At 34.3% G+C, this 26,787-nt stretch overlaps 1 protein-coding gene and 1 long non-coding RNA gene across 2 annotated transcripts in view; one reads left to right on the top strand and one right to left on the bottom strand.

Moving 5' to 3' along the window:
* The window catches only part of gem (transcription factor CP2 like gemini), a gene marked incomplete at its 5' end in the record, with an annotated part of 104,113 nt that overhangs the window by 67,360 nt on the left and 9,966 nt on the right, over positions 1-26,787 (bottom strand). Inside the window, one exon of the mRNA XM_017610798.1 lies at positions 6,676-7,206. Coding sequence (XP_017466287.1) covers positions 6,676-7,206 — 531 coding nt within the window. The remainder of the gene's footprint in view (positions 1-6,675; positions 7,207-26,787) is intronic.
* On the top strand, positions 837-1,833 carry LOC108359121 (uncharacterized). The gene is made up of 3 exons (XR_001846882.1): positions 837-915; positions 1,053-1,102; positions 1,163-1,833. It is a non-coding gene; the product is annotated as an uncharacterized LOC108359121 (long non-coding RNA).

Here is a 26,787-nt window from a genome sequence, read left to right as displayed (position 1 = left end):
TACCGTTATACGGGAAGCGGGTGTAATTTTAGTCCGATTTGAATAACTTTCAACAAATTGCTTTTCCGTACCAAGGTTATTAAGTGCACTGAGTTTGGTGGAAATTGATAAATCGGTTACCAAGATACACATTTGTGGTCATAAGTGGGCGGCGCCACCCCCATTATACAAAAATTTATAATAGCCTAATTTTTTGCTAGTGGTCATTGCAATAATCGATTTTGAGTCAATTAGCTTCAGTAGTTACTGATTTATTGCAGTTTTCGTGTTTCTGTAAATTACCGATATATGGTAGGTGGGCGTGGTTATTGCCCGATTTTAAAGATTTTCAACAGATTTCTTAGCTAGACACACGCCAGGCCTTGTACCGAGTTTAGTAAGGATTGGTGAAGCCGCTACTTAGATACAACATGACCCTCACGCCCATTTTCCAAAAATTTCTTAACAATGTTGTTTTTTACCACAATTCTACTCCACATACTAATTTTCAACAATTTGCATCCAATATATACTGAAATATCGCTGTTTTTGCGATACCAACTTACCTTGGATAAAGGGCAACCTACGTATAAAATTTCGTTAAGATATCTCAATTCTTGCTCGAGTTATCGTGTACACAGACAGACAGACGGACGGACAGACAGACATGGCTTAATCATTCTGATCATTTATGTATACATTTGTCCATATCTATCTCCCTTCGTTTTGGCTGTTACAAACAACCGTTATGCGAATAAAGTTAATATTAGAGGTGTCAAACTATCGATGGCACTATCGATAGTATCGATGGTTTTGGGTTTTCGTCTACTATCGATGGTTTTTAACACTATCGATACTATCGAACAATTTCCACTCCTAGCTTTGCGCCATTTTCCAAGCGGTGACATTTTTGCAGCTAATAAATTTATTACACGGGTAAGTATTTTGAGAATAAAATAATATATTTTTAAAAGTTTTGCGTGAAAATATGTCAATTTATAGTTATAGTTTGTTTTGAAAAACAGCCCCAAGTCTCCTGCTCTAACAAAAATGTATCTTCTGTATAATTATAGTGTATGAAAACGCGTTTGTACGATGAATAACGTTTCCAGTATTCGCAGAGGTAAAAATACTTTCTAACTTATGAACCTGCAACTTCAAATTACTTTCTTTTTGTGAACAGAAAGCAGCGAAGAAGTACAAATAGTAAGCGACTCGGTGGAAGAAAATTTGCAATTGAAAAAATCAAAAAGAGGCATGTCAGAAGTGTGGAACTTCTTTGAGAAAGCACAAGACAAAAAGCACGCAAAAATGTAGAAAATGTGGTAAGACATACAAAACAAGTGGAAACACTTCTAATTTATTAGACCACCTAAAGCGTGCGTACCCTTTGCGCGATCGAGACAACGCAAATCAAAAAATTTCTTCGTTTTTTACACACGGTGAAACGTATGACAGCAAATCTGCACGTAAAGAACAACTTGATCGCGCGTTGGTTTTAATGATTGCTTTAGACGTCCAACCATTTCGAATAGTGGAAGACAAAGGTTTCCGTAGCTTTGTAAAATGTCTCGATCCCCGGCACACTTTGCCATGTCGAAGCAGTTTACAAGTGCAAATCAAAAATATATTTGACTCGATTTAATATAAGGTACATTAGACTTTAGAAAGCATTGAATACTGCGCAATCACAACTGACTTGTGGACTTCACGTGCAAATGAAAGTTATGTTACAATAACGTGCCACTTCGTTTCACCGAATTTTGAACTACACTCTGCTGTGCTAAGTACTGAAAAATTAATTGACGAATCAAATCACTCGGCTGAGAACATTGCTAGCACACTACGAGCTGTGTTATCAAAATGGGGCGTATTTCATAAAGTTGTTGCGTTTGTAACCAACAATGCAGCCTCAATGGTAAAAGCATGTGAGTTGCTAGAAAAGCGTAATTTGCCTTGCTTTGCCTGTACTTTAAATCTGGTGGTGCAAGACGCGCTTAAGCAATGCTATGTATTGAATGTACTCACAAAGTGCAAGCGCATTGTAACCTACTTTAAAAGCAGCACAATTGCATATGCAAAATTTAAAGCAGCTCAAGGTAATGAGCAGCAGTATAGTCTTGTACAGGAAGTTGTAACGCGTTGGAATAGTGCCTATAATATAATAAATAGGATTTTAATAACAAAAGACGCCATTGCTTCAGTTTTATTACGTACACCGAAAGCCCCTCCGCCGCTTACGGCAGACGAAATGGAGCTCTTGCAAGATCTTTGCAGTTTGCTTGCGCCATTTAATGATGCCTCAGTGCAAGTATCAGCAAACACTACAGTAACGATTTCGCTCATTATACCCATGGTCGTTGGCCTGTACTCAAACATGGCAGAAGCTAAAAGCAAAATGAAAATGAAGGAAGGTGTTCAAACCTGCGCATTCTTAATGGAAACGTTACAGCGCCGACTATTTGCATATGAAACGAGAACTGTAACAAGACTTGGTACTCTTCTTGATCCACGGTTCAAGAAAGAGGGATTTCGTGTAGCGCAAAATGTTGAGCAGGGAATGAAAGCCCTGGAAAATTAATTGGTTTCGATACAAGCAAACCGCTCAAGATTCAATGATGCAGCATCAAATGAAGTTGATACTAAAGTGCAGCCGCTGTTCAGTTTTATGAAAGAAAAACTAGCGAGTAAGGTGAAGACGTCACGGGTGGACGCGATTATTTTATTGAGGCAATATAGCGAAAAACCGAATTTGCCGCAATCAATGAATCCGCTTCAATATTGGAAGGTAATTGCAGCTTAAATTGCATTACAAAATATATACAATGTTACAATATACATTTGGTTTTATTTAGAACAATGCTACAGATATGGAGTTGATGCAAACGGGAGCAAAACGCTATTTGTGTGTCCCAGTAAATTCAACGGAGTCGGAGCGGATGTTCAGCAAGGCTGGACAAATTATATCTGAAAGACGTACAAATATTAAACCACTGCTACTGTTCCTTTGCAAAAACGAATGGTTATTGTGATTTTTAAAATATGCAATTTTTTGTTAAATAGTTATAACCATTGAACTGATCTTCATAAAACAAACCTAGCCTTAAATTTGTGAAATATTTTTCGTGTTTGAAACATTGATTATTTTATGTTTTATAACAAAAATGGATTTCTTGTGATATGTATACATACATAATTAAACAAGTTTAAAACTAAGTTTCTTTATGAAATAATAAAAATATGTTTTCGAGTTTTTGAAAATATTGTGTTTGTAAATTTTTTTGGGTATTTATTAGGTACTTTTCACTTATGGAAATAAAAGAAAAAATGCTTAATTAGTCGTGGCGTTATAGATTCATTAAAAGCAGGGCCAATAACATAAATCATCGAACAAACAAACAAAATATGCTTAATAAATAATAAAAAAATTTCGATAGTTTTCGATAGTATCGATAGTGGAGCTAAACTATCGCACACTATCGAGTGGCCCCACTATCGATAGTTTGACAGCTCTAGTTAATATACCCTTGTGCACAAGTGCGCTCGGGTATAAAAATGCGTGTAATTTTCGTTACGAAATTGGTATCATAAATTTTGTGTTCCTAGTTCAGCTTTCATCACTCGAAAATTTAACCTCAAAGAGGTGTTTTATTTGATATAAGGTATCGTTGGAAAGGTATTGACCTATAGAATAACTCTAAATATGTTGGGTGTACCCACATACTCCCTTAAAAGGTTTTTTGTTTCGCAACACCTTAGCCTAATTTTCAAGAATTCGGATAATCGTTTATGATGCTTGAATACCTTTTCTGGACACACTCTGCAAGACCTTTCCAACGATACCTCGAACATGTCGATTGGACGTCTGGATAAAACTTCCAAATCTCGTGTATATATAATGTGACCAACCGTACTTCTTTCGGAAGTACAGTACTTCTTTTTTCGCTTTTGTGCTTCGTACTTCGAAGTACAGTCAAATGTACTTCTTTGCGATATTTTGTACTTCAGGAGGGTGATTCTGTAACCAGTTAGCGACAACTTTCGGATCGCTAGGATATAAATGGTTTTGCGTCAAAAAGTACGATAACGATTGCAAAATTGTCGCTAACTGGTTACAGAATCTCCTCCCAGGTCCTGTACGTCTCCGATCTTTAAGACGATCGTCACACGGAAGGGCGATAAATTCGTTCAAACCATTAAAGTCGCCGGGACCGATGGCATCATACCTGCGAACCTGCAAAAGGCTCTGAAGGTGTCGTGCAATTGGTTTGATCCTATTTATGCGAACTGCGTGAGGACCGGGTACATCCGCAAGGTTTGAAGAGTAGTCAGTTTTGCGTTAATCCCAAAGGCCGAAAAAGGCTCTCATGTTTCCCCTAGGGAGTTTAGGCCTATCAGACTCTTCGTTTTTGCTAAAAACGCTAGGGAGACTGAAAGACCTGTACATAAGCAATGCGATTCCTGGCGACTCTTTCAAGAGCTCAATAATCTTATTGCAAGAAAAGGTCGGTAAATACCGACACACATTGCTAAAGTGCTCAGAGGAAGCCTTCACGCATGAAGATTATGCAGTAGGGGCCTTCGATATCGAAGGAGCCTTTAACAATGTCACTCCAGAGGCAATAGTCAAGAATATTTATAATCTAGGGGTTGAAACCAACCTAATAAGCTTATTTCGTGACAGAACTGTCGCGGCGGAGTGGGGGAGCATCTGCACTCAGTGCAGAGCCAACAGGACCACTCCACCAGGTAGGTTGTAAACGACCTTCTAGAGGAACTGGAAAAAGTGGGCTGTCGGGTGATCGCCTATGTAGATGATGTAGAACTTTGGTTAAGGGACGATTTCTATACACACTTTTTGATCTGGCTCAAGGTTCCTGAACCAGGTAACAAGGAGGGCAATCAACGGCGGCTGTAGTAGAAGCCTAACATTGAGGAAGGGGTAGGAAAGGTGTCGGTTGCCTTGTACCGCTGTAAGGGAGCTATCGGTAAAAGGTGTGTTCTCTCGCTCAAATTAGTTCATTAGCTCTAGGAAACCAGATTTATGCCTATATTGTTTCAAGGAGCCCTTGTGTGGCGAAACTCACTAGAGAAGGCTACACTAGTAAAACAGAAATTAGCGGAGCATTAGGAACCACACTGGCGCTTAACATACACATGTTGAGAAAGGTACCTGCGTATATTGCAGACAGGACTGTCGTAACACGAACTGCTATTATGCTAAGGGAAAGCGGGTGCTTTTGTAACATAAACAAGGAAAAGAAGACGGTTCGTTGCTGCAGAAAATATTTTTATAGGGCACTTTAAACACGTTATCTCTCAAGGGCTAGTGATGGGGGTTCTGACAGGACATTGTGAGAATACTGAGACTGATCCTTTCGTATCAGCTGTCAAGAGGAAGATGGGGTGGAATCATCTCCACACTTTCTTTTAGACTGCCGAACCTTCGTCAGGCTAAGATGGAAGCATTTTGGCTCGCACTTCTGAACAAACACTGAGCTCTCATGGATCGAAATTAGCCGCATTCGAAATTTCGTAACCGGCTCGCAGCGTTAACTTAGCCCAACCTAACCTGTACTTCTTTGAAATAGTTGGTCACATTATGTATATACATACATATAAGCGAGTCATTTCAGCATGCTACTGCCCAGCCAGCAAAAAATCCGAAAACCGATCCGGAAAAGGACAAAAAACTGCATGAAGTGCGGATTTTTGTCAGTTTACTGATTCCATTTCCGGATACTTTGACGATCCGTTTTCCCACTAAAGTGTGCGGCAGAAACGTATGTACAGACAACAGTATGTGAAACGGATACGTTTACGGCTGTTTTTTCTGAAATTTGTCTGATTGAATTTTTCGTACGCTTTCTTTCTGCACTTCACAGATACTTTTTCATTGTTCAAAAGCAATAAAATAAAATTAGGAAGCGCCTGACGGAATTCGGCACCTTCTGGAAGCTAACAAATAGCGGCGCACTCTGCACGCTCAGCCACTTCCAACTACACAGGCATGCTTTCAAATGTTTAGCTTGAGCAAATAAAATACAATTATTGCTTAAAATGACATCATCTTTTTCTAATGTTTCGAACGTTTTCCGGATATGAAAATTGATGATAACTGTAGGAGTTTTTCTATTCGTTTACGGATACGGAAAATTGAACTAAACTGCACTGTCGGCAAAATTTACATTTCTTTGCTGGCTGGGTGTGGCTGCTTTCGTCATTCGCGCGCACTACCGTGCGCTGTGATATTTTGCTGAATTAAAAAAAAAAAAACTTTGAAATAAAAAATAAACAACTAAAAATGTGTATTTTCAAAAATTATTGAAAATTTCACTTCTTTCGACTGTGGTCGCTAGTAACACTAATAATTTTTATTTAAATCTGCACAAGTTATATATTTTTGTAAAGGGCACATAAATACCTTTCGAACGTTTGCTTGCTAGCTGATATTTTCAAGAGAAATTTACTAATAACTGCGAAAATTATCTGCCAAAAAACATTTTCAACATTTTTCAAAAAAATACCTAAAACGCTTCATAAAAAAAGGGTATTGTTTTCATGTTCAGGGACCCAAAATAAGCTTAGAAAGCATTATTTTTCTTAGGTTAACGCGATTACGATACAATTTGTCGACTACGTAGTGTTATTAAACGTGCGACATATAAAAGATACATCGAATTTACAATCACATACCTTTATTTGACAAGCCGCTGCGTGAACCGGTTGTTTACCACTAACGATTGGGTGGTTGCTATTAGTGTTGTGGTTTGGTGTTAGACTACCCGATATGCCCGGGGACATTGTAAGGCCAATCGGCGAAGACGCATTGGCTGTTCCATTTGCTGATATTGCCGATGCAACTGAAGAAGATGCTGAAGCCGTACCGGTAACTGCTGCTCCCGTAGTATTGGTTGATTCTATGTATGTTTCAATCTGTAGTCTAAATGGTACACCTTTTTCACCGCCATGTTTTTTTGGTGTAAACTCGGTTGAAATGCAATTCACTTTAACATATACGCCAACTTCTTTCAAGGGATCCCAAAAAATCTCAACGGTATTCAAAAAATTTGGATTTAAAGGTTGCGATACGTGACATAAGCCGTATGAAAGTGGAACGTCAACTTCAATTATTCGCTCGCCAGGACGTGAAGCTTGCCATTGTTGCATTTGTTCGCGCTCCATAAACTGTAGGCGACGCTCATGGAAACAGATCTTGATGACACTCTGAACAAAAATTCATTAAGGAAAAATGCTCAATAAGTGAAAAGGTCAGTGCTTATACTACATACTATAATATTTGGAAATAGTTGTAATGTTACGTATTTGTAATTTATTATCTGTGCATTTTGTATGTACATACTGTTACTCCCAAAATTAGGCGTTCGGCTCTGTTTTGTTGATATTCGCAATGTTTTACATGCTAAAAATTTGTTGTTAATTTTGTATTAAAATATGGCTTATATTTTAGCAAACTCCATTTAAATCTAAGAATAATACTGTGTACAAAAATCAAGAAAGTGTTTGCAAAATCGCGAACTTTTTAATATGAATTTCTAAAAAGAATTCAGCAATGCGGTTTTATATTATAGCCCATTAAATTTTAGTATAATAATATGCAAAATTCAAAGTCTAAAAAATTGCGTTGATTTTTGAGAATTTTTCGCTGACTGTCCTACGCATTTTTTCCATATACAAGATTTTCAGAGTTTTTTTTATATGAAAAAAATGCGTAGGATAGCCAATTTTCAGAATTTTTTTATATGAAAAAATGCGTAGGATAGCCAGCAAAAAAATTAAAAAAATCAACGCGAATTTTTAGACATTTGGAATTTGCACATTATTAATGGGCTATAAAACTGCATTCCTGAATTCTTTTTAGAAATTCGTATTAAATATATATATACCATGGTTGAAATTAAAGATCTTGAATAGCACTACAACGTACTTGTTGTCAAGTGATATGATATGTGAGAAGGATGCACAGCTGCATGCAAATCATAACCCTGTAGTCAAATGTACTAGTTGTAAACTACCTCACAACTAGTATGAACTGCATGCCCAACTAGTCAGCCAACTATCTTTTTTCCAGGCAATCAACTGCTTTTTTTAACATGGGGATGTTCTACGAGATGGCAATTGTCAGATTTCGGTCAGAAATATACCAGTCTTATACTAGTTCAAAATAGGCAGAAAAATACTAGTCCGATTATGGACCAAAACCACTACTTTGGAAGTAAAAAAATAAAATGAATTCATAAATATACAATAAACCACTTTTGATTAAGTACACTTTAATACATTACACATTTTTATTTAGCAGCCTTAGATTTAAATTTTTTGAGTATTAATTAAAAGGAAAAATAAATATATAAAAATTTCAAATTTAAATGCATTTTCCATTAAACAATATTAAAAGTAAAAGCTTTCAGCTACAATAAATACTATATTTTTATCTTTTTTAATAATATTGAATATGGAAAAGAAAACATTCTAGTTAAAAATAAAACGAATACTTTAGTTTATTTTTAAGTGAATTAAAATTAAAATAACAGTTTTCATTGAAATAAATTAAATTTATTAACTTTGCACATTTCAGTCCTTGGATAAGAACAAAATAAATAAATAATTCATGCAGTTATTAAATATTCTTAATATTTTCTATACTTTGGCTTTTTGATTAATGATTGAAATTAATCAAATAATTATATTAATTGTGTAATTAAAAGTCAAAAATAATTGAAAATGATCAAAAATAACAAAATAATGATGCAATTAAAATTAACGAATTAATTTAAAAAATTGTGTTTAAGTTATTTATTATTAATCACTAAAAAGGTGCTACTATCGATATTTAATCATTAAACGGTTATCCAAATATTATGTGTTCTCTATTGTATTAAACTGTCGAAGTCAAATAAAACAGGGCATGAATAAATCGTTTTGTACTTGGTACAAGTCTGGTCATTTTCGAACTTGTTCGGGTTCAGTAAGGAAATTCTAGTTGTAAACTAGTATTTTTCCTGACTAGTTTGGGGTTTCACTGCAGGGAACAAATGCAATAAATGGCAATGACAGTTAGAGCTGCCAAATATCTCTGTTGCCAAACGGGGACACTTTAGGAGAGGAAGGGGGGATGGGAGCGAAAGGATGTAGTAAAATTTTATTTTAACAGACAAAAACAAAAACATAAAAAACAACTTATCACAACTAAGGCACATAGTAATTTTCACAATGCATGCACCTTTTCTATTATTTACAGTTTATACTACATTCATCAAAAAACCTAAAAAATTGAATCTCTAAACTCGCGAAAATTTAATAGAACTGCATACACATTTGTACCTTTCTAATCAGACTTTTTATAAAAATTTTTAAAATGAAGTTTTGCGGCCTATTAAATTTTAGTAAATTTTTGGTATTATTTTTACTGAGACAATCCTTTTTATATAGAGCAAAAAAAAAAATAAATAAAAAATTCTAAATATGGCTCAAAAGCAATATTTTCAAAATTTTTCTAAAGGATTTGATTGGAAATTTTGATCTGGTGAAAGAGCCACCGAGCCAATAATTTTGTACGGAGCTGTTAAGTACTCTAGGTTCCATGAAAGAAAAAAAATTTACAAAAAGGTACAAGATAACACTAAAATTAAAATTTTCGCTGCTGTGAACTTGCTTCAAAACTTCTGTCTTTTCCTTAATACATATATTTAATTGTAAAACTCTGCGCATTTTGTATGTACATACGTATTTAGGTGCATATATTAATCAACTATTTTGCTTGTGGAAAGTTCAACTATCTGGAGATGTAACTATTTCACAAATAAAACCGGTGCACTGAAAGAAATAAGTTTAGAATCAGCGTTCGGACTACTGAAACTCGATTCGGGAGTAAATGACTCGAAAAATCGGTGTAAAAACGAAATTTTCGGAGCAGATTAACATTCTAAATAGTATAAGAAAAAATTAGTTTCGTTCCTCAACTTTTCTGAATAAAACCTCTTAAACTGTCAAAAAGCTAAATTGCTCACAGAGAAAAAGAGAAAAACCCAAAATTACGGGAACGCTTTTCTGGTAAAAGCTGGTAAAACTGTCAAAAATACCGTGGATGCCATTTTTTGTTTTCATAGCAGTTTTTTGTCATTTGGCGATTTGCTAAATTATAAGCAAATACAGCATATCATAAGCAAACGTAAGCAAATATTATTTAGGTTAAATTTTGCTGCTTCTGACAAAGAGATTACCGTTTTTACTCTCCCATTTTTCCCCTACTTTGCCAGTAGTTTTTCCATAAACTAAAATATAATGTTAAAAAAAAACGTAAATTATCGGACGGCGTATAAATTTTTGACCTTTTGTTAATAAGAGTTCTTGCGAACATTAAGCTTTAAATTTCGACATTAAGCCTGTTCCAGTATTTATTTTTAATGAGATTCATCTTCGAAAATTTTCTTTCGGCAGCAGCACTACTGTGCGGTAAAATACTCTGCCAAATATCTAAACATACACCTTTCCAAAACATTTTTCTGGTCAATCCCCTGCTTTGGAAAATAAAAAAAAGAGTTTAAAGAGTAAAAGAGATAACTTCTGTTACACCTTTCTATACAAAATCTTGGTGCCACAGAAGTTATTGAAGAAAAATTGTAAAAGTTAATTATTTTGTAATATATTCCTAATGTGAATGGAAAAAAGTAAAAAACAAAATCCGAGCATATTTTAGGTCACGTGGAGTAGGGAGTAGATTTTAAATTAAAAAAAAGAAATCGGCGTACATCTACTCCGATCAGAGCAAAGTCCGGACGATGTTTACTACAACTAAGAAAGCGTACTATATTTAAAAAAAATGCGCATATAGAAGAGCACCAACCCAACTCGTAATACATTTAAGTACACAAATTTTAGTATTTAGTTTAGAAATATTCAATTCAATTCATTCAAATGAAGCGCTTTGCACTTACCGATTGCTTTTACATAATTAAGTTAAAAAAATATTTAAATCCAATGCTGCCTGTAATGGGATTTGAACCCTGACCCTCTTGAAATTGGCAAATTGTGGCAATGCATCTTTGCGCACACAGCTACAGCCAGACATGTAAATGTGTATTCAAATGTTATGTTTGAATCAACACCACGCGTGCGTGGTATGAAAGTATAATTTTTAAATACGAACAGTTTAAAACGATAATCAAATAGAAAATATTCATTTTTACTATACGTTATTTCCCTCAGTGAATTCATAAAATTTTTCTGAATATTACAACGCGTTTTTTCTCTTAGTGTAGTGAGTTTTGAACTTTTATTAAAGTTCGTGAAATCAAATCGAAAACCGGGACATTTAAGGTTGAACCGGGACAAATAGTCTAAAACCGGGACATGTCCTAGAAAACCGGGACGTCTGGCAGCCCTATGCAATGGGCAATCTCGAAATTTCGTTACACGCTCTTTTGAGGCTGAAACTAATACTGTAGATTTTGAGACTAGAAACGCGATTCTACTGTTACAAAACTAAAAAAAATTATCCCCATCGCATAGGGCTGCCAGACGTCCCGGTTTTCCAGGACATGTCCCGGTTTTAGACTATTTGTCCCGGTTCAACCTTAAATGTCCCGGTTTTCGATTTGATTGCACGAACTTGAATAAAAGTTCGAATAATAACGAGCCTGAGGTATCTTCCCCTACCCCCATTGAAGTGGTGGCATCGTCTTCAAAGCCTCCACCGCCTTCCCTATTCTCAACTAGTAACGCAGTAACTCAACCTCTTCCGCCGGTACTCCAGTCTGATACAAGGAAACTAGTTGTGGTTCCGCCAAAGAAGTCAATCTTTGTCTCTAGATTTTCAATTCAGAGATTCTTCCAAATAATTGTCATATCTATAGACAAGATAGGGAGGACAACATCGGCGGTGACGTACTCTTCGCTGTATACTCTTCAATATCATCTGAAGAAGTTAGTCTTTCACACATTGATTCAGTAGAATTCAAATGCATTCGTCTACAGGTTGGAAAAGGGTCTATTTACTTACATAGCGCTATGCTATATCCCTCCCAGATTCGACACATTGGTGTATCCACGACTCATCTCTTTGCTGAAATCAGTTAATTTACTGACTAAACCCTCTGATTCAATGACTGTGTTGGGTGATTTTAATTTACCAAGCATATCATGGAACATCATTGACAATGATATCGTGCCTTTCGCGTCTAGTGCGTGCAGCAACGTATTTTTAGAGGAGATGGCTGAACTCTGCCTAACTCAGGTTAATGTACTTCACAATAAGTTTGGTAAAGTATTAGATCTTGTTTATGTTGATGATGCGTCTAAGTCCGTTGTAAATAAGCGTGATCCAATAGTTTTGCCCGAAGATGTCTACCAACCTGCTATGGAGGTATCTTACGAAGTTATAAGTGATGGTCGAAATTGCAGTATCCAAGCATACGAACCAAATATTCGCTTTGATTTTTCGAAAGCCAACTTTAAAAAGCTTAACAAAGAACTCTCTAAATTGTCGTGGCCTGCATATAAAGAAAATATTGAACAAAGCGTAGCACTTTTTAACTTTACTTTACATAAATTATTTGAAAAGCATGTGCTAAACGCATGTATGTTCCTGAACAACAAACACAGTTATGGTTCACTAAAGAACTGAGAAATTTGAAAAACAGAAAGTCGCGTTAGTTTAGATTACACACCGGTTTACACTCATAGTGTGTAAAATACTCACTTTTGCGTCATAAGTTTTTTGAATTAAACAAAAAGTGTTATAAAGCTTACTTGTGTAAAATCAAACGGCGTATAATATATAACCCCAAATCATTTTATGACTTCGTAAACTCCAAGCGAAATGTACGTGGGTTTCCTTCCGCCATGAAGTATCAAAATACCGTCTCTAGTGATAATCAAACAATTTCTGACATGTTCGCTCAGTTTTTTAAATCCAATTATTCCATTAACTCACATGCTAACATTGACTATCCTTTTAAACTATGTCCAATGAACTCAATAAATATCCCAGTAATATCTCCCCATGATGTAGTAGTTTATCTGAAATCCTTAAAGCAGTCCTTCAGTTATGGTCCTGACCAGATCCCTACTTGTATTCTTATAAATTGTGCTGATTATCTCTATGAGCCGTTAACAGCGTTATGAATTTGTCTCTCAAAGAGGGCGTTTTTCCAACTATATGGGAGGAATCGTTCACATATAGTCAACATGGATTTTGCAAGGGCAAATCAACTTCTAAAAATTTACTTGAATTAACATCCTACATCTCAAAAGCATTTAGTGAAAGCAAAACTGTTGATGTTATATATCAGGCGTGGGCAAGGCCGCGGCCGAAAAGAGCCACATGTAAATTCTAAATGCTACAAAGAGCCACAAGAAAAACAAAAACAAAATATTATTAGAAATGAAAAACATTAATTTTATTATTATTCTAATGTACGTAAAATAGATATTAAAGAAAATTCAAAAGATTCTTTGGCCAAATTTTCAAAAACTGGTTTTACGTCAGTTAAAGCCGTTCGTAGCAGTTCTCTTAAATGTTGGTTAGTCAATAGGTACGTTCGTTTAAAATCTCCAGTAAAAAATGTCCAACAGCAAAATTCCGGCGAAGTGTCATCTGTTTTCTCGCAAGAGAAAAATATCCAAAATAGTACGCGAACAGAAAATTTGCAGAAACTTGCAAGTTAGACGAACAGCTGATAGAAATTTTGTTCACATTCAAAAGTATAAAATTGAAAACATAAGAAAACAAATCCCGAAGACTTATGCTGACACATTTCACTGATTAAACGAATAATTACTTACTTCTTACAAGTACAATTAGTCGCATTTTACTATTTTAACTTCCAAACCATTAAATTAAATTTTAGCTGTTTTTGATCAGCTGCTGTCTTGTTAGCAAAAATTTTTCCAGCAGAAACTAGCAGCTTTCCCCTCAAAATGAAATGCCATTTTGTTCTCTCAATTTCCCTACTTTGCAAGTTTTCTGTGCGTACGCGAACACAAAAAGCTGATAGTTTCTGTAACTTTCAATAATTATCAGGTACGCGAATACAACTAATTGTGAACGGTATTTTGACTTTACGAATTGTTTTGTAGAGTACAAAGACTCACAGTGCCTTATCTTCTTGTAATTCCAAAAACTCCAACTGTTCTTCTTAAAAAGGAGTATTTCGTATTTCCTCAATTATGTTACATAAAAAAGGGTTTATGAAGTATGCAGACGTACATTTAAATAATTTCAAATCGGCAAATCTTTTTTTTATGAAATTATGGAATACTTTTTTGAGATCATGAATAAAAAGACGTAGTTTAGCTTCAAAACTTTAAATAATTTGCGACAAATCAAAAACATTTTTATTCTCTTCTTGTACAGGAAATTCAAGTTTTGCAAATGTTCCATCATATTGGTAAAGAACATTAAGTCAGAGCGCCAATTTTCATTCTCCAATTGCGGGTAATGTTCCGATCTCAATTTGCGTATGTGTACATAAAAAGAATACAATAAAAAAAAAACACAATAGTAAAGAATCTTCAGCAAAGAAATATGCAGAGATCGAAAATAACCGTCACCAAGTGTCTCGTATGGTGTTTACCACTGACCAGCGTTGCCGTTTTCAATTTGTTTAATTACCCAAAAAAAAATCCAAGTTACCCACAAATCCCCACACAAATTTTCAGATTCCCCGCAAATTCCCCACAACAGAAATAAATATTTTTAAGTTAAGTTTCCTTCACAAAGCTTTATATTATCCTTTAAAATATATAATATATTTTAGTTATTACAATTCTCTACGTCTTTTGTTAATTAAGCGTTAAATAAAATACTAAATACACATTATAATGCAAAAAATTGCTTATTAGGGAATAAAGAAAAATCATTGTATGGAGTCAGTTCTTTGAACTGTGATCATACAAATGTACATATATTTGGGCATTAAAATTTAATCCATAGTTCAATTTTCGTTGCACTTATTAAGATAGAAAATCTAAGAAACATGTTATTATATTCATCAGAATTTTAGAGTTCGATTACTATCTGGGTGGTACTTGAATATTTATCGCTAAAATAAAAATGGAGGAGTAACTGGCGAGCTTTGTTGAACTCAGCCAAAATCGCTTAGGCAAATACAACAAGCTGCGTGTATTTTGTTGTTGATTTTGTTCTCTAAAATGTCACAAAGGTAAACAAAATCTCTTATTTCACAGTAAAATTTAAACAAAATTGACGATTCATGGACCACTTCGAATGAAAAAAATTTAAACTACAATCCTCTGCTGCTGTTAACTACTTACTCAATGTGCCTTGTGATTCAAAGTAAAATAATTTCTTCAATTTACTGCACAAGGCGAATTCAGACAAGGTGGTATCGGTTGAGTTAAAACAAAATATCAATAGCAAATTATAACACACTGACAGCCTGAATTACCACAAATGTACAAAAAACACATCGTTTTAACATTAAGAAATACCGCGGCGAAAATGTCAGCTGTTCATGCAAGACCACCTTGTATGTATTCGCCCTACTACTGCTAAAGTAATTATTACACAGTGCTTCTAATAATACGATATTTGTATTGTTGCCAGTTTTAATTAAATAAAAAAACATTTAATACAGAAGGCACTACAAGAATCAAAATTAAATAAGGAAGCTATGAAAATTAATTTGAAAGTGTTTATGAAAGAGCAAATTCCCCAAATTTCCCCACAGAATAAAGTTCCCAAACATTACCCACAAAAATTATAATTTCCCCCAATTTGGGTAATTACCCACAAAACGGCAACGCTGCCACTGACAAAGAGTGTTTCCCACCGTGGCAAATCACTCTGTGCGATCTTTTTGCGTTTTCCGTTGTGGGTTATTTATCAACTACTAAAATTTCCCTTGGGCAAAAACACTTTGGCAGGGGCTTTTACTTTTACCTCCCTTTTATTAGCTCGGGATGTAACTATGTAATATTGATGCGCCTAAAAGATGCAGCGATTTCTATTCTCAAGATACATACCTGATGACAGTACGAATGGAAATTACAATAGCGAGGTTTTAGTTTTTTAAACTATAATTTTATTAAGTGTCTTAATTTGTGGGTTATCGTAGGGCTGAAAAATATAAGTGGGCGTAATAAGTGGAAGCAAAGCGTTAGGTATTTCTTTACACGACATACATATATGTACGTACATATACATACATGTGCGAACATTTCTGACAAAGAAGAGAACGTGCACATTCTTAATATGATACACCGAAAATAAGCTATTTTATTTTATTGATAAAGAAAAGGATAAAGGCAAAGGTAAAAATAAAAACAAAAACAAAGATGCGTAAAGATAAATGCAAAAATTAAGATCAAGGGAAATTTAAAAATTTTACTAATAAGGGCAAAGGTGAAGGGATAAACGTAAAGGATTTAAACGCACGCAACCCTGCCACCGCATGACCACGACGTTGACGTTGCTTATATCTCTCTCTATCTCTATCAACAGCAAATTTGATATGTTTCTACGCACTTCTACGGTACCCTGCGTACACGATCGTGGGTAACCGCGCTCTAACACTTATTTTTCCTCTTCCAGCGATAAGTGTCCGTGTCCAACAGCCAATGGCCACGACCATCGATAGTTTTCCAGCTCTAGTTAGAGCGTCAAATAATCTTAGTTGAATTTTGATTAATTATGCATCGACAATTGTGTTACGTGAAAATCCGTTTTTTATTTAAAATGTCCTTTTTTCCTCGCTATATTAATAATTTTTGTTGCAAAATATCTCTCAAATAGGGAAATTATCCACAATCTGGCATCACTGGCGTGAAGAGCCTTGAATAGAGTATTTCATTTTTAAACAGAGAATAAACACCCAAATCGTAAATTTTCAAGTCTTAAAAAAGTTTACGTGAAAAACATTGAATACAGTATTTCCTCTTTGAGTCTAAAAAAAGTATACGTGAAGAACATTGATCTATTTCAATTTGACTGAAGAAACGCTCAAATAGTAAATTTTCGAGTAGAATAAAATTATAGTTTAAAAAACTAAAACCTCCCTATTATAATTGGCATTCGTACTGTCATCAGGTATGTAGTGATAGAACGATACGAGTACCGAGTACAGAATATCGATACTTTTCATGAGTACTGAGTAGTATCGAGAACTCGATACTTTTTAACAAGTACTGAGTAAATATCGAATGCCGAAAAGTATCGACGAGTTAAGAACTTTTCTAAGTAAATTTTTTTTAATTACCCAATAAATATTATGGCGAACGTTCGAATATTAACTTCAATATCCAATATGAGTGTTATGAAAATGAACATAAAGCTCATTTACTTCATTATTTTCATAACTCCAAAACCGAAAACCCGAAAAATACGCCTTTAAAGTTTTTAATTCACATAACGTCACCCTCATGCCAGAAGCATGAATGTGCAAATTTATCAGTTTTGAGTTATTGGGTTGACTTGGTTAATAATGGTTTAGCATTTCAATTGAATAAGTGTAGAGCTAAGTGTCGAAAAAAAAAATTTTTACTTGATTTCCCAAAATGTTCATTTTTACACATTCATGTTTATGGCATACGGACGACGATATATATGCTCCCATACTAATATATAATTAATACATATTTAGTTCTAGTGAGCTCCTGGTAATTGACACAGTTATGAAATTTTTACATAACCTAGAAGAAAATGTAGCGGCCATTTCAAGATTGGCTTCAGGTAAAAATGTTTGAATAATTAAAAAACGAATATCTTGCCTCCCTTTGATAATGAATGGTGGAAGAGATAGTTTTTCGACTCGGACAACTTGGCCACTCTCCAGCATAAGGCAGCCGTCGTTAACCCATGTATTCTATTTTCGTTGTGAAATCCAGCCTATTCTTGAAGGAAATTTTTATAAAGGAGAGCTTATCTTTTCAATACAGAATGGGCTTCACCATATTTGCTTCTCGTCTTCTACATTTACATTTCATTTTCAAAGTAAAGTTATATATAAATACATGTACGCGTCAAACAATAACACTAAACAATAAAGTATTCGCATTTAAAAACTTGGAAATAGGCTTTTTGCTGTAAACATTTAATTTACGCATGTAAAACTAATTTATCGGAAGTTTATTCCAAAAATTCCTTTAGATCAGATTAAAACTAAATACTAAGAGTAGTGACTATTCAATTTACAAATACGAAGAGACGAAAAAAGCAAAACAATCTGATTTCTGTTTACTTTTTACGTTTGCTTTGAGAATACTTGGAAGTACGAGTATTATCGATACTTTTTTGCAAATATGAGTACTGACATCGATACTTTTTTAGAGTATTCTATATGAGTACTAGTATCGATACTTTTCTAAAAAGTTCTATCACTACAGGTATGTAACTTGGGAATAGAAATCGCTGCATTTTTTTTAGGCGCATCAATATTACATAGTTACATCCCGAGTTAATAAGAGGAAGGTAATAATAATAATAAAAAGGGCTATGTGAAGAGCACTAAATATAGTATTTCCTTTTTGTTTCTCTGTACGCTTCTTGTCGTGCAAAGCTTTTGATCTACAAAATGAATTTTCGTTGAAAGTGAAGCCTTTTTGGTCGTTTTGAGTTCTTTTTCTGCATTTTAATCAATCTTTCAAAATTGTCCAATTTCGCAAAAATGGACGTATTGGCATAGAAGCTTTACGAGAAGATTGGGAAGTTCCCAAAAACGACGGCTCCAGAAATGAAATAACATATTGTTCGAAAAGCGGTAAATGAAAAACTAATATAGGCTTGAAAACAAAACTCAAAAACCCGAATTCTCCTCAAGAAATTTATAATGTTGTAATTAAGGAGTCAATATACAAAAGAAGAGGTATCGCCACTATGAAACTTCATTTTTCATACATTTTCATTTTATTTTTTTTTTAACCAATTTGCAACACAGTTTTCTCAGGACTCTATCTTTGCGAGCCACGGTGGGCCTGAACCAACTTTAAATCGAAGGTCATTGCACATCATTTTTGCTAATTTGGGTTAATTATGTTATAAATAATGTGTAAAAATTTTATAGCCCATCACTTGTCGAGCCGTTTTTGAAAAAACTCATTTTAAATAAAAATTATTCCTTTTCTTTTAAAATTTTCATACATACATATTGGACTACGGATTTAAGCATTACATTGGCCCTTTTTAAAAATTGTAATGTGAAGGAAACACTATTAAGGCTACAACACTCGTTATTTATTTTTTTATGTTATAAATAATTTGTTTAAAAAATGCACGATATTTTATAAACAACTAAATTTTTATTATTCAAAAGAACATCGTTTATTTCTACAAACTGTACCGGGTATAATGCAGATTTTTTATTTACTAGTATCGCCCAATTGTCGGAATTCGACATCTTTTTCATACAATTTTGAATTTTACCTGTCACAAATACTAACTCCTTTATGCGAATTACATTTGAAGTCCACCAGCATATTTATAGCGAAATTACAGGAAAACTTAAAAACGAATTATGAACGTTAACACCGGATTGATTAATGCTAATTCTATCAAGTTTCCTCCAAATTTCTTCAGTTGCTTTTGAAATTAGACCGAAAAAGGCACCTCGATTTTCATTTGTAAAAAATATGCATATGTATTTGTATGTACAGATAAGATGTTCGTCCCTGACTAATATGTCAAGCATATACCAATTCAGACTTTAAATAAGTTTTTCGATTATATTTGTCTGAGAGCCTGTTGGAGGTTAAAAACTAAATTGCCCACATCTACATAAACTCTTTCTTTTTTTCATCAGAATCGTTAACGGTTGAGAAAGTAACTTGAAGATTTACAACAGAAGATAATATTTCCTTCTCTAATGACGGTTTCACGCGGGTTTTGGTCAAGACTGGGCCAAAGCCCAATATTTTTCCATCACACGACTGGGCTACAAAGTTACACCAAATTTTATGTTACTAATATGTGTTCTAAAAGTGAAACAAATCTGATCATAAATATGATTTTTTTTAGGATAGCTCTCAATCCCTGCGCCAAATATCGGAAGACAAACACACTTATACTTCTAAAAGATTTTGCACAAAAAAAAAACTATTCAATGCGATTTTAAAATCTGGGAGAAAATGGTCCCCAGTTGAATGATTCTTGCGATTTTATACGTGTATAAATGTAGGTGTATAAAATTCCAAAACCTTACAATAAGTGGTTCCAGAGATAAGGCGATATGAGAATTTCAGTTTGTATGGGAAGTGCCACGCCCACTTTTCCAGTACCTACCATTTTTCGCCGTAAGTAGGGTATTTACAATCTATGCATCTGTGCTAGGTTTCAGTTCCCCAGCGTAATTGGTTTTAGGGTTATTGTGGTTTTCACATTTTAGTGTATATGTCAGATGCCACGCCCCCTATATATCGGGGTTAACATTTCTGGATTAGAAGAAGTTATATCCTTTAAATTGGTGTATGTTTCATAGAAATCGAGCGAACGGTGCCTTCAAAAAAGGGATTGCAAAATTTTCTTGTGGCGTATTTATATATAGATTATATACATATGTATTTTTGGACAACTAATAGGCGAGCAGCATGGTATTTTACATACAACCCTTTAAATTTTTTAAACAGTGGCTTATACATGTTGAGCAATGTATTCTTGTACTGCTCTCAGTAATTTAGATGGATATTCCGGATGCTTGACGAATACAGTTGCTGTAAAGTCGGAATGTAGGGATTCTACAGCTTGCTCGCTATAGAATCCTAGACCCTTGCCTACATGCATGCAGATATACTTGACAAAAACTATTGCAAGTATAAAGAATACTTATATTCGAAACTTAAAAAGAACAAATGTTGTGCGCGCACAATCTCCTCGTTTGAATTGAATTTATCGGCATTTTGTGCATAAAAGAAGCTAAGACACTTGAACCATATACTAGCTTGATTGTGTATGAATCGTACAAGTTACATTACAAAATAAATATAAACTGTAATGTATTAATTTGTCATCTAGAGCGGGTGCGTGGAAATTTTAAAAGAAAAGGAATAACCATATACTAGCTTGATTGTGTATAAATCGTACAAGTTACATTACAAAATAAATATAAACTGTAATGTATCAATTTGTCATCTAGAGCGGGTGCGTGGAAATTTTAAAAGAAAAGGAATAATTTTCATTCAAAACGAGTTTTTTCAAAACGGCTCGATAAGTTATGGGCTATAAACTTTTACAAGTTATTCATAACATAATTAACCCAAATTAGCAAAAAAATATGATGTGCTATAACCTTCGATTTAAAGTTGGTTCAGGTCCACCGTGGAGCACGAATGAATAAAACGCCAGCAAATAATTGTCAACACAGAAAAATTTATGGAGGTATATAACTTCAAAACAAAGTATTTTTTATCTAGCGAAATCCCAAATGATATGACTAAAGAGCGTTCATAGTTTTTATGAAGACAAATCCTACTTCGAAAAGAGAATGCGAAATTGCTCTAAACATTAAAATTTATAGAGGTGTATAATTGTGCTTGTTGTTGACTAATTACTCAACAAAAAAAATATTGATTAATCGCTCTGAATGAAGAAAGTTTATAGTTTACTTTTACTAATCACGAAATTGAAGAGAAAAGAGTATAGAGTATAGAGGAAGAGGCTTATAAAAATATGTCTACATGCAGAGCCTTAAAAATCCTTTTTGGAATAAATGATCTTTAATCAGAGTCTTAAACCCTTATAAGAGCACAGTTTATGAGAAGAGCCTTATAAAATCTTTATAAAATCAGTCGTTCTGCAAACTTAGAGTTGTGTGTTATCCGGGATGCCTCCAGTTTTAATAATTCACATTTTTTTCATGACAACCAGTGTTGCCACACCCGAAAAATAAAATTTAACAAAATCTTTCAAAAAGTTTAACGAATCCCGTTAAAATTAAGCAACTTATTTAAAGGGACCCAAAAGTTCTAAGTCGCCACCAAACGGCAAATGGTTTTTATGAGAAGCGATTTCATGATAGAAGTACACTCGGAGGCTTGAAAATGCGACGACAGCTGATCGGGAATTGCGTAGAGCGACATTTACAGGAACTTCATATGGGATCTGGATGACAGTCTTCCCAAAATAAAATTGATTGAAATAGTAACTCTTCCGACTATGAATTTTTGAGGAAAATTCTCCTTTTCGACTATTTTAATTAACAAATTTAGCAAAACGAAGAAAAGTTTAACATTTTAACAGGCAGGAAAAAGTTAATCAATTTTGCTTAAATTTAAGCAAAACGGCAACGCTGTACACAACCCCATACCAAGTTCCAGTATTCTTGCACAAACACTTCCAGGGATATATGGCAAGAAAAGGTCAATTTGTGCAGGAAGTGCCATGCCCGCTTTTCTTATTACCCTAATTTTCCTCCATGAGTTTGGGATTGATTTTATATACTCCAGTACCAAGTCCCACTACTCTACCATGAACACCTTTAGAGATATGCAGTATAAAATAAAAAATTTGTACGGGAGCGTGGTACCCCCCTTTTCGAATAACTAAAATTTTTCTTAATGATTATGGAATTAATTTTGTATACACATCTCGGTGCCAAGTTCCAGTCCTCTGCAATAAACACCTCCAGAGATATGCAATCAATTTGCATGGGAGTTGCCACACCACCTTGTCCAATAGCTCTAATTTTTCTCCATGAGTATGGGATTAGTTTCACATGCATACATACATATGTATTTCCATACCAAGCTTGAGTACTTTACCCTAAATATTTGAAGAGATGCAATATGAAACTTTCAGTCAGTATGCAGTGTGCTACGCCTNTCAATTTGCATGGGAGTTGCCACACCACCTTGTCCAATAGCTCTAATTTTTCTCCATGAGTATGGGATTAGTTTCACATGCATACATACATATGTATTTCCATACCAAGCTTGAGTACTTTACCCTAAATATTTGAAGAGATGCAATATGAAACTTTCAGTCAGTATGCAGTGTGCTACGCCTCTTTTCCAAAAACGTCCATTTTTCTCTGTGAGTATGAATTTGAATTCACATACATATCTCCCTACCAAGTTCCAGTTCTCTCCCACAAATACTTCCAGAGATATGTATGTTTATGAAAATTCCAATTTGTATGGATGGGGCCTTGAGTTATCGGAATTACTTTCAGTCTAAGACCATCCTTGTCAAACCCGTAGTAAGTGTGCCAAATTTCGGTTTCGGGAAACCGGTTCACGAAGTAGCCTAATTTTCAATCCAGGTCATAAACCATCTGTGTGAAAAATTTCATTTTCAAAGAGTTGGGCAACTCTTAAGAAAGTGGCCTATTTTTCAACCTAGGTCATAAGCTATCTGTATGAGAATTTTCATTCAAATCAGTTCAGTATTTTCCGCGTATTAACTTATCTAAANTTGTTATCGGGAAACCGGTTCACGAAGTAGCCTAATTTTCAATCCAGGTCATAAACCATCTGTGTGAAAAATTTCATTTTCAAACAGTTGGGCAACTCTTAAGAAAGTTGCCTATTTTTCAACCTAGGTCATAAGCTATCTGTATGCAAATTTTCATTCAAATCAGTTCAGTATTTTCCGCGTATTAACTTATCTAAACTTTTTAGCAGTTGGAAACTTTTAAAAAATGAGCGTATTTTCCAATCTAGGTCATAGGCTATCAAATCAGTTCATTAAATTAATTTTTTTTCCTATCTATTTTCCAATCTAGATTATAAGCTATGCGTGTGCAAAATTGTATGCAAATCCCTTCAGTCGTTTCCGCGTATTAATTGAATTAAACTTTTTTAACAGGTGGCAACTATTAAAAAAGCAGCCTGTTGTCCAATCTAGACCATAATCTATCCATGTGCAAAATTTTATGCAAATCCGTTCGGTAATTTCCGCGTATTAATTAAATTAAACTTTTTAACCGTGGGAACTCTTAAGAAAAGTAGCCTATTTTCCAATCTAGATTATAAGCCATCCGTGTGCAAAATTGTATGCAAATCCCTTCAGTCGTTTCCGTATTAATTAAATTAAACTTTTTTAACAGGTGGCAACTCTTCAGAAAAGTATCCTATTTTCCAACGAAGGTCATGAGATATCTGTGTACAAAATTCCATGCAAATCCGTTCAGTCGTTTCCGTGTGATGGTTTCCCAAACATCCAAACACAACAAACTTAGAAACTTTCACATTTATAATATTAGGTGCAATCCCGTATTCCTCGGACTCGGACTACTAAAACTGTCAAAAAATAAAAATTCAGAGCGAGAGAGTAACATTGAAAAGTACGGGATCGCTTTCTAGTAAAAAATGGTAACTTCTGTCAACTTCAACATAACCTCCAAATTTTGGTTGTAAATTTTTGCTTAGTTTGTATGTAAACACACTCAGCTCACACATGTAAATAACCAAAAATACTTTCAAATTCATTAGAATCCACTTAAACAAGTAATTAAATACTTTTCAACATGAATTAGCAGAGTGCACTTTTCTTTTGTTTACAATTTAGTTGCCAAACACACTACAGCTGATCGTTTGACACATTTACCAGAATTTACCAGCAAAAAATTCTCGGACTAAAACTGGTAGCTTCTGACGGAGAGAGAACCGTATTTACTCTCTTTTTTGTCTTCTCAATAGTCAGAGAACCGAGTACGGGATCGATTTCCAGTAAAATTTGACTGATTCTGACTATTTCTGACTAGTCCGAACTCGTACGGGATCGCAACTATTAAATAGTAGGATAGTAGGATGACAATCAGCTGATGCAATTTTGTCGAGATCAGCATTGCAAACTTTGTTATTTTCATTTGAAAAAACCTTTTGTTATTATTCAATTGCCATTGTATTATGAAAGCACTTCTTTTTTAAACTAAAAGGAAACTTTTGCAAAAGGAACTTTAAGTGCATCATTATGTAATTGCCCTTAAATTATTTTTCATATTTGTATAAAAACGTGGGAGGAAACCCGCGGGTATAAGCTAGATATATATGTATATAGATATTTAAGAATACCATAAACTTATTTTAACATTAAATTACAGACTCTTCTACTAAGGTGCATTATGCTCCGCACAAGACCAAATGCGGCGATAATGAATCTGTGTGGTTTCATTTTTTGATTGCTGAGAATCGTGAGCCTACTGTAAAATGCAAAAATTTTGATAAAGTCGAAATCACAAAAAATCCCGGTATTATTCAAATGCTTTGGGATTGAATGCCCTAGTTGGTAGGTATAGTTCACTTGATTTGCAAACGTGTAGAAATATCGGAAACAATAAGGGTATTCATCAAACCTTATAAATGCATTATATGTAAACCGTATAAACTTAAAATTATGTAAACTTTATAAGTTAACTGTCAAAATATTAATAGAAACTCATTTACACATTACTGATAAATTTATCCAGCGGTTTCACTGAATATTTTTGATAAACTGAAGCCAATGCAACTCTGTCGCAACTCTAGCTGTGTTTTCTTGGGCAATGATCGGCATCCGCATATAAATTTTGCAGGCAAATACAACAACAACGGCATGATCCTGATAGAGATCTGGTTCAATCTTCATCCGTTCTGTTTGTTTTATTTCACTGATAATTTGGCTGCACCGTTTGGTAGAACTGACAAATGAATTCATATATATTCAGACATTCCACCATTGTTTCCTTTAACTTGCTTCAAATAAATCGCCTTTATTTTATACTATGTACACATATTTATTTAAATTGATATTATCTCGTTTAAATATCATTTTTTTCCAATTTAGTGTGTTAGTAGTAGTATAAAGTTAGTGAAAACACGACTGTTGTCGCAAGTGTAAACGAAAAGAGAGTGTGGGTCGTTCAGGTAACATAGTGCTTAAACTTATAAGATAACCTGCTTGATAAAGTTATCGGCTTAGATGAATACCAATAATAAAAAATAAAGCTTAAAACTGTGCGAGAGGGGTTCTGCCACCGAAAATAATTTTGAGTATTTAGGTTTTGTTTATGCCATGCGAGTCAACCGCTAGCAGATTCAAAGGTCACCGTTTTGAAAAATTGGAGTCGTTTTTTAAATACTGGCTGCGTTGTATGGACGCAAGAAATTGATAATAATAGACATCAATGAGGGACTAATTAAACCAAATCCTTATTTTTACAAAGTGTTATATATGTATTTAAATGTGCATACTTGTATATAGTACATGTGTACAGTTGCGTGAATATACGAAAGTCGTATGTAGTATGTATGCATATACATATGTATGTATGTACATATGTAAATATCCTATGTTCATATGCGAAAATAATAAAAAGCGTAGAATTTCCAAGAGAAAGACCATAGGGGCTCATTCCATCTCAAATCACCCAGGCCGGCGGAAAGTGAATTTAAGTTTGCGATAAAACTCACAGGGATTGTTCCTTGAACAATTTAAGGAGACACGTATTTTTTCTTATTGCTCAGAAATGCGAATTTTTCGAATAATGAATTTTTTTCTTTTTGAGTACGAATTTTGATTTTTTGAGGTTGCCCGATCAGAGCCAAAAGTTTTTCCCAATTGGGCTCTAATTTTGGCCCAATTGGGCCCAATTAGCGATTTGCCCAATCTACCGAAGATTTCCCCAACCAGTGCTCACAATTTGCTCAAAGTGAACATGCATACGCAATTAAAACGTTTTTATCGATAAAATCACACATACACACATCAAAATTCCCTACGAAAAAAAATATTTTTTAATTTTTTTCTTGAAAAATTTTCCACATACAAATTTTTTGATAAAATAAATTAGTTTTTGAAAATATGCCATTTCAAAAAAAAAATCGGAAAAAATCACAATGGTAGCTCTGAGTATTGCG

The sequence above is a fragment of the Rhagoletis zephyria genome, unplaced genomic scaffold (genome assembly GCF_001687245.7).
Source record: "Rhagoletis zephyria isolate East Lansing unplaced genomic scaffold, Rhagoletis_zephyria_1.1 Rzeph_scaffold_00341, whole genome shotgun sequence".
In the NCBI taxonomy this organism is placed as follows: domain Eukaryota; kingdom Metazoa; phylum Arthropoda; class Insecta; order Diptera; family Tephritidae; genus Rhagoletis; species Rhagoletis zephyria.
The sequence above is the reverse complement of the archived record's forward strand: the minus strand, read 5'-3'. Positions and strand labels throughout refer to the sequence as shown.